The sequence below is a fragment of the Cornus florida genome, unplaced genomic scaffold (assembly GCF_030987335.1).
Source record: "Cornus florida cultivar Cherokee Brave unplaced genomic scaffold, ASM3098733v1 CherokeeBrave_3.0.0_Hap2_Chr06, whole genome shotgun sequence".
Lineage (NCBI taxonomy): Eukaryota > Viridiplantae > Streptophyta > Magnoliopsida > Cornales > Cornaceae > Cornus > Cornus florida.
In genome coordinates, this window is record NW_026775576.1 from 94,613,570 (window position 1) to 94,622,715 (window position 9,146).

General features: G+C 39.1%; 1 protein-coding gene across 1 annotated transcript; it reads left to right on the forward strand.

Moving 5' to 3' along the window:
• The first annotated feature begins 719 nt into the window (after positions 1–719).
• Positions 720–7,724, forward strand: LOC132313006 (ABC transporter B family member 1-like). Its single transcript, XM_059811607.1, has 10 exons — positions 720–1,533; positions 1,617–1,671; positions 1,763–1,938; positions 2,031–2,231; positions 2,371–2,630; positions 2,712–3,028; positions 3,201–3,424; positions 4,734–5,107; positions 5,261–5,975; positions 6,266–7,724. Exons 1-10 carry the CDS (start codon positions 1,102–1,104, stop codon positions 7,565–7,567), a joined length of 4,056 nt encoding a protein of 1,351 aa, XP_059667590.1. The 5' UTR covers positions 720–1,101; the 3' UTR covers positions 7,568–7,724.
• Positions 7,725–9,146: the final 1,422 nt, after the last annotated feature.

Below are 9,146 nucleotides of genomic sequence, written 5' to 3' on the forward strand. Positions count from 1 at the left end.
CATTTACCTCATTTTAGAGATTATCTAAATAACATGAATTTATTATCTAGTTTCAAATATAACACTTCCAATCTCTCATTTGGTTTAAATTTGAATAATATTGACTTTCCATGTTATAAAATATGACACTCTTACATGTTATGTACTACTTAAAATTACATATAAAAAATTTCAAACAATCTTAAAAAGTTAAAAAAATATTATTTTGTCTATATATTACTTCCTCCACCTCATATTAAAAAATCCAAGAAGTGAAATTTTAATACAGACAGAGATAATAAATTACTAATAAAAGTACTACGAATGTAAATTTAACAAATTCTGGTCAAAGGCAACATTGATATGGGAGGTTGTGTTATTTAAATATAAAAATAAAAAATACAAAAAATCAACCACTTTAATATAGGCTTCTCAGTCAACAATTAGCGGTCAAACTCTATATACAGTAATATAATAATTTACTAGTATATATGTATATATATCACACATAGATAGTCAGACACATGGATGTTAAAAATAGAATTGTACAGTGAAAAGAAAATCCGCCGGATTTAAAGGAGACAGACAAAATGTTTTGGTTTAAACATCAACGTCAGCTTTCTTTCACAAGCATTTACAATTTTAACTTGTTGAAGAAGCCAAATCTTCAACACTTAAAATTACTGTTTCTGAAAATTGAAAATATATATATATTTATGTATATCACTTCCACTTCGAATCTGTTTCGGTCAAAAACCCAATCTCAAGTTTTCATACACTAGCTCACACAGTATTATTTGTCGGGGGAAACACACCCACGCACTCTCTCTCTTCCCTCAACTTTCTCTCTCTAGACTTCTGTGTGTGTTTTACACAAGAAGCAACTGCAGAGACCCACCTAACACCGTAAAAAACTTCTCTCTATACTTGAGTCGTTTCATTCCAATTTCCGGGACATGTTAAACAAATGGGAGTGGGAGTAAATTCTAGAGAGAGAAATGAGCAACAAAGTTTTAGAGAGATAAAGTTAAAGAACGTGGTGGTGGTTTTGTTTGTAATTGCAAAGCAATGTCACAAGATTCTCAGGGGATAAAACCGATTTAGCAGTGGAAATGGTCCGAAATGCAAGGCCTTGAACTTGTGTCAGCTCATTCAGACTCAGACCCCTCCTTTAAAGCCAACCCAACAACCACAACAACAACAACAGCAACAGACACACAACAAGAAGAAGCAAAAAAGAGTGAAGGGTCCTCTGTAGAGAGAGAAAACAGAGTAGGAGGAGGAGGAGGAGAGAGAAGAGAAATGGAGGCACCTGAAGGAAAGAAAGATGGCGGTGATGGAGAGAAGCCTGGTTCAACTCCACCGTCAGTTGGGTTCTTTGAGCTCTTCAGATTTGCAGATAAGTTGGACTATATTCTCATGGCAATTGGGTCAGTTGGTGCCTTTGTCCATGGCTGTTCTTTGCCTTTGTTTCTTCGATTCTTCGCCGATCTCGTCAATTCTTTCGGCTCCAATATAAACGATGTAGATAAGATGGTAGACGAAGTTGTAAAGGTAAAAAGAATTCACAATCATTTACATATCCACCGCCGTATATATATGTATGTAATTTTATTGGTTTCTTTGTGAATTCGCAGTATGCATTTTACTTTCTTGTTGTTGGAGCTGCAATATGGGCGTCTTCATGGGCAGGTGAGTTTGAATTTTGTGTGAATTTTCATCTTGGTTTTGATTTCGGTAACGAAATTTTCACTGAAATTGCATGAACTCAAATGGGTTGCAGAGATATCGTGTTGGATGTGGACCGGAGAGAGACAATCGACGAAGATGAGAATCAAGTACTTAGAAGCTGCTTTGAACCAAGACATTCAATACTTTGATACAGAGGTTCGATCATCCGACGTCGTTTTTGCGATTAACACAGAAGCAGTGATGGTCCAGGACGCCATTAGCGAGAAGGTGAAGAAAAACCCAATTTGCACTAATGTTAGTCTTTTGATGTTTTTTGCTGAATTAAGCGATGAACAGTCTGTGTTTGATGTTTTGCGCAGTTGGGTAATTTCATACACTATATGGCAACATTTGTTTCTGGATTTGTGGTGGGTTTCACTGCTGTGTGGCAATTAGCTCTGGTCACTCTCGCTGTGGTTCCACTCATAGCTGTAATTGGAGGCATCCACACCACCACATTATCCAAGCTCTCTGCCAGAAGCCAACAAGCTCTTTCACACGCAGGAAACATTGTAGAACAGGTAAGAGAAATCGAAATTTTTCAGTATTTTGTGTGTTTCTTTCTTGGGTTTGTGGCAAAATGAAACTAGACTTGGTTGATTCAGAGTAAATTTTCTGTGTTTGGACATTTGGGTGTTTCTAATTCTAGCCAAATTGCAGACTATACTTCAAATTCGGACGGTTTTGGCATTTGTTGGTGAATCAAAAGCAATAGAATCTTATTCACGAGCATTGAAGGTCGCTCAAAGAATCGGATATAAGTGTGGTTTTGCTAAAGGATTGGGATTGGGAGCAACTTACTTCACTGTTTTTTGTTGTTATGCACTTCTGCTCTGGTACGGGGGTTATCTGGTTAGGCACCATTTCACTAATGGAGGACTTGCCATTGCCACAATGTTCTCTGTTATGATAGGTGGACTGTAAGTACTCTGTTACTTTACTTCAATCCTACATCTCCAATTGAGTTTTGTTGCTCAAAAATATGTTTTGGTTGTGAACAGAGCTTTGGGACAGTCAGCTCCGAGCATGGCTGCATTTGCCAAGGCAAAGGTTGCAGCTGCAAAAATCTTCCAAATAATCGACCACAAACCGAGTATTGATCGAAATACTGAATCGGGTTTGGAGTTGGACACCATAACTGGACAAATAGAGCTGAAAAATGTTGATTTTGCCTACCCATCAAGGCCGGATGTTCGGGTTCTTAACGATTTCTCTCTAAGCGTCACTGCCGGGAAGACCATAGCTTTGGTTGGAAGTAGTGGCTCTGGCAAAAGCACTGTGGTTTCCCTCATTGAGAGATTCTATGATCCTACCTCTGGTAAATAATACTACTACATATATGCACAATCAGTATGATTTGTGAGTAGATAAAAATTTAATGTATTCCTGCCACTGAAGTTATTTCTGCTCGTGAGTTATGTGGTCCATTTTGCTATCTTTGTGGATGCTATCACAGAATGAAAATCTGTTAATAAATAGAAGATGTGCAGGACAAGTTCTTTTGGATGGGCATGACATTAAGACACTAAAGCTGAAATGGCTGAGGCAGCAAATTGGACTTGTGAGCCAAGAGCCTGCTCTGTTTGCTACCACCATTAAAGAGAACATACTCTTGGGTAGGCCTGATGCATCTCTAGGTGAGATAGAAGAAGCCGCCCGAGTCGCCAACGCCCATTCATTCATTGTCAAGCTTCCAGATGGCTACGACACGCAGGTTAGCGAATTGAGACATTAACATAGAGATTGGTTGACAAAAAGGTGGCATGAGCAATCTTAGAAGTTAAATTATGTATAAATATCATAGAACTAAATTCGTTTGGTATAAAGATCTTAAAGAGAACACTTTAACTCTTTGCATATGATGTTTTCAATTAAATGGTAAAATCTTTTTTACATTGTACTAGAGGAGTTACTGTAGAATGTAGATGTAGAAGTTCAGTTGGTCACTGTCTTAAAGGTGAAAATAGTCATGGATCTTGAAATAAGGGCTTTCTGAAGTTAGATTTTTTTTTTTTTTTTTTTTTCCCCTCTTTTCTGGCTTCCTATGGCTAGCATTAAAGACATGATGGCTTATTTGGTCAACAAACAACCTAACTTCTTTTAAAGTCAATGTGGGGAGGTGTTTGGTCATGCCTTTAAAAAAAAGGTAACATGGTTTCAGTCAACCATGCATGTGCAGATGTACACTGGGTTTTATTTATTCATGCAGAAACAAAGACTTAAACTAAATAAGATGGGGAGAGGGCACCAGAATAGAAAGATATATATACTAGAAAATATAATAGAAAATGAGTTCCATGAGAATTGGTCAAAGATTATACTAATAGTGAGAACAACCCCACAAATATTAAGAACTAGTTGATATGTCAATTAACTCAGAGGGGGTTAGAAGGGGATAGATAATATTGATTAGATAATGGCAACTTGATACTGGCAAGGAGACAAAAGAGCAGAAACAAATACTATAGAAAACAGTAGGAATGCAGAACATGTAGGGTTCATTAAAGGTTATAATAATAAGGATAGCCCACAAAATTAAATTACTACCAGATACTTTATGGAACTCATAGGAGGCAGATGGGGTGTCTGCTATATTGAAAATGAGGATGAAATCGATAATAAACAGGTAGTAGTCTAAAATTATGAAGTAAATTCATTCATTTAAGCAAGATTTTGTTTTATATAAAGTAAATTTTAATTTCTAATTAGAAAATAAATGCAAAAGACCTACATACGCGCCTGGTAGCATGTCACGCGAATAGAGAAGTAATTCATTCTTTGAATGATCACCTGAGTAATCGTTCGAAAAGGGGAAAGTGATAGAAAAAAAATTGCCTTAGTCCAATCTACTCCTGCTATTTTACTTGGTGAGAAAAAATAAAAAATAAAAAACAAATCTAGTCCTGTTAAAAATCCAAGTTCTTGTTACTTTACTGTTCTCTTTGTAACCAAATGAAATGTACAGATTTTGGGGAGAAATCACAACTAAAAATACAATGGACTAAAGCAATTGAAAATGGCAGGTGGGCGAGAGAGGATTGCAACTCTCAGGTGGGCAGAAGCAGAGAATAGCTATAGCAAGGGCAATGCTAAAAAACCCAGCAATCCTGCTTTTAGATGAGGCAACAAGTGCATTGGACTCTGAATCAGAAAAGCTAGTGCAAGAGGCTCTTGATCGATTCATGATTGGGAGGACCACTCTTGTCATTGCTCACCGCCTCTCCACTATCCGTAAGGCTGATCTTGTGGCTGTACTCCAGCAGGGTAGTGTTTCTGAAATTGGAACGCATGATGAGCTCATTGCCAAAGGAGACAACAGTGTCTATGCCAAGCTTATCCGAATGCAAGAAATGGCTCATGAAACTGCTCTCAACAATGCCAGAAAGAGTAGTGCAAGGTAGCTTCACCAACTTTGACTCTATTTTGGCAATCTTGAATATCCATTTCGAACTAAGAAACTGTGTATTATCAGCATTTCTAATAATCTTAAATGTATAATGATATGTACCAAGTTGATTATTAGTTGCTTAACACAGTTTATCCGTTGCAGGCCTTCTAGTGCCAGGAACTCGGTAAGCTCACCAATAATTGCCCGAAACTCCTCCTATGGCCGATCACCATATTCACGCCGGCTATCTGACTTCTCTACTTCTGACTTTAGCCTGTCCATGGATTCCACATACCCAAATTATCGGCTTGAAAAGCTTCCATTCAAGGAGCAGGCTAGTTCTTTCTGGCGCCTTGCAAAAATGAACTCTCCTGAATGGGCATATGCCCTAGTTGGTTCTATAGGCTCCATTGTTTGTGGCTCACTCAGTGCCTTCTTTGCATACGTTCTGAGTGCTGTCCTAAGTGTTTACTACAATCAAGACCATGCTTACATGAGAAGAGAAATTGGAAAATACTGCTATCTTTTAATTGGGGTTTCATCTGCTGCACTTATTTTCAACACGCTACAGCATTTCTTCTGGGATGTTGTGGGAGAAAATCTAACGAAACGTGTGAGGGAGAAAATGCTGGCAGCAGTGTTAAAAAATGAAATGGCATGGTTTGATCAGGAGGAAAATGAGAGTTCTAGAGTTGCAGCAAGGCTGGCTCTTGATGCCAACAATGTTAGATCAGCCATTGGAGACCGCATTTCAGTGATAATGCAAAACTCAGCACTCATGCTAGTTGCCTGCACTGTAGGGTTTGTTTTGCAGTGGCGGCTAGCCCTTGTCCTTGTGGCCGTTTTCCCTGTCGTTGTTGCAGCCACTGTTTTGCAGGTATGTTTTCCTCATTTGAATCCTAAGAACATGCATTCTGAGAAATGATTGAGAAGCTAATGGTAAACTGGAATTAGCAATATGAAATAATCTAGCAAAATAGGCAGTTAAACTGCATCTCGGAATTCATGTAATTTGAACTTTTGTAAATAGTTGAAAATCACTTTGTTTGAAACATTAGAGAGTCTTGTCACACTGCTAATTGCATAACCAGCACTGTGGGGTTTATATGAAATTATTATGCATTATGAAAACTCCGACTATTCACTTTCCCCGTTATTTTTTGACAGAAAATGTTCATGACTGGTTTCTCGGGAGACCTAGAAGCTGCACATGCCAAAGGCACACAACTAGCAGCGGAGGCTGTGGCTAATGTAAGAACAGTTGCTGCCTTCAATTCAGAATCAAAAATCGTCACCCTTTTCACCACCAGCCTTCAAACTCCATTACGACGTTGCTTCTGGAAGGGTCAGATTGCTGGAAGTGGATTTGGGATAGCCCAGTTCTTACTTTATGCTTCCTATGCTCTTGGTCTTTGGTATGCGTCATGGCTTGTAAAGCATAGGATCTCTGATTTCTCAAAGACCATTCAAGTTTTCATGGTCCTCATGGTCTCCGCCAATGGTGCAGCAGAAACATTGACCCTAGCCCCTGACTTCATTAAGGGTGGTCGAGCCATGCGATCAGTTTTTGATCTCCTTGACCGCAAAACTGAAATTGAGCCTGATGATTCAGATGCCACCCAAGTACCTGACCGCCTTCGTGGGGAAGTGGAGCTCAAGCATGTAGACTTTTCTTATCCCTCTCGCCCTGATGTGCCTATCTTCCGTGACCTCACTCTTCGTGCACGAGCTGGCAAGACTCTTGCCCTTGTAGGACCTAGTGGCTGTGGCAAGAGCTCAGTCATTGCACTTATACAGCGATTCTACGAGCCATCATCTGGGAGGGTCGTGATCGATGGGAAGGACATTCGAAAATACAATCTCAAGTCACTTCGAAAGCACATTGCCATGGTCCCTCAGGAGCCGTGTCTCTTTGCTACAACCATTTACGAAAACATTGCTTATGGGCACGAGTCAGCAACCGAGGCTGAGATAATTGAGGCAGCAAATTTAGCAAATGCCCACAAGTTCATATCATCATTGCCTGATGGCTACAAAACATATGTTGGCGAGAGGGGAGTTCAACTGTCTGGTGGACAAAAGCAAAGAATTGCAATTGCTCGCGCTTTCATGAGGAAGGCAGAGGTAATGCTGCTGGATGAAGCCACAAGTGCACTTGATGCCGAGTCAGAGAAGTGCGTACAAGAGGCTCTGGAGCGTGCTTGCTCGGGAAAGACAACAATTGTGGTTGCACACAGGCTATCAACCATAAGAAATGCCCATGTCATTGCTGTGCTAGATGATGGAAAAGTGGTGGAACAAGGTTCTCACTCACACCTAGTGAAAAACCATCCTGATGGGTGTTACGCCCGTATGATACAGTTACAAAGGTTCACACATGGGCAGGCTGTGAATATGGCATCAGGCTCAACCTCTTCGTTACGCCCCAGCCCCAGCCCCAGAAAAGATGAGGAGGGAGAAGGCAAGTAAGGTGAAAAAGAAAATACTACTATTGAGGAGGAGTACATCTCTTATACCACTGGATGATTTTTTTTGGATTTTCTGGTTTCTGTTTTCCATTTTGGTATAGTAGTATAGTATATGTATTATCCAAATTTATTATAATATATGTCCTCATTTTGATTAACCCTCTTTCATATTATCTTATTCTTGTCACCACTTTTAGGATTTCTAAGGATTTATGAATGTATTGTATTTACACTCATCATTATAACCGACTGAGGGGACAATCGTTGAACTTCAAACACTTTAAAAGGAGAGACTCTATCTAATTGATTATCGTCTAAGAGTTCTTGTTGGACACCGAGACATCCCTCTTGCAACTTTTTTGTTCTTTCCCTTGAGAAAGTGATGGAAAAAAAGGGGGTTAGGGTGGGACCAAACATAATAATCTACAAGTTGACATGCTTATCCAAATAGGCCCAACTCTCTACTTGTGTCAATTCAAGCATAAAAGGAATGGGATTCTGGGATAGATATTAACTATGCTCAGTGTGCGTGTAGTTTGAATGCAACAGTGACCAAACATGTAAGAGTTCCACCACTTTCTCACATTAATTGTGTAGAAATGGGCTTTATGGTTTCAGAGTATTGGACAAATTTGTACGTCACAATCCGTAAAAAATGATATTGAAACATCATATTTTGATAATGTCTGGGGTATCTTCTTTTATATTTACGATGAAAGTGATTGTAGATGTGTAAAGGGAGAGCGAACAGCTTTATTGACTTGGGTGGATTGCACATGCCAAGGAGCCTTCAAAAAGGCGGATAGAGACCCTGAATGGAATTGAGTGAAGAAACAAGACAAAGGAAAGGGAAATGATCATACAACACTTCCAACAGTAGCTGGTGGTGGATGTGTATGTGTATGGAGGAAAGAAAGGACAGTGAATTGGAAAATGACAGAGATATGAGGTTGTTTGGGAATGGTGTCCGCTGATAAAAGTAAAAGGACAGGGTAGGCCATGCCTAATCTCTTTGTTAGTATAGCGACGTTAGTGGCCACGAATGGATTGGTTTTAGTGGCGTAAAGATGAGTGCACATTCATATTATCCGAAATCCATCCTATTCCTATGCACAATGAATGTTGGAGGAAGAAGATTTGTGAAAGATTTAACTTTTGACATTGTTTTAGAAGTCACTCAGTGACCATCGAAAAAGAAGTTTGTGAAGATACTTCCTAACTGTGTAGACGCTCGATGTTGGATCCCACGAGAGAGACAGATCGTATCAGAACCCATCCCCAGCCAAATAATGGCATCAAGTGTACTAGCCTTATTTTTTCAAGCCCGGGAAAATCTGAACAAAAGAAACAAGTGATCATTTGGCTTGAGTAAAACTTTACAGTTCACAAAGTTAAATCAAGGCCCTGTTTGGTATTTGTAAGCTTTATACTCTAGAAAATGGGATTAGAGAAGCTCCATTTTCATTGTACTAGCAGCATAATATGTACCATACTCTATAACAACTATTTTTTAAAAAAATCTTTTAAATGTAGCAGTTTCCAATATAAATTTGGTATCCAGATTCAAGACTAATAAAACC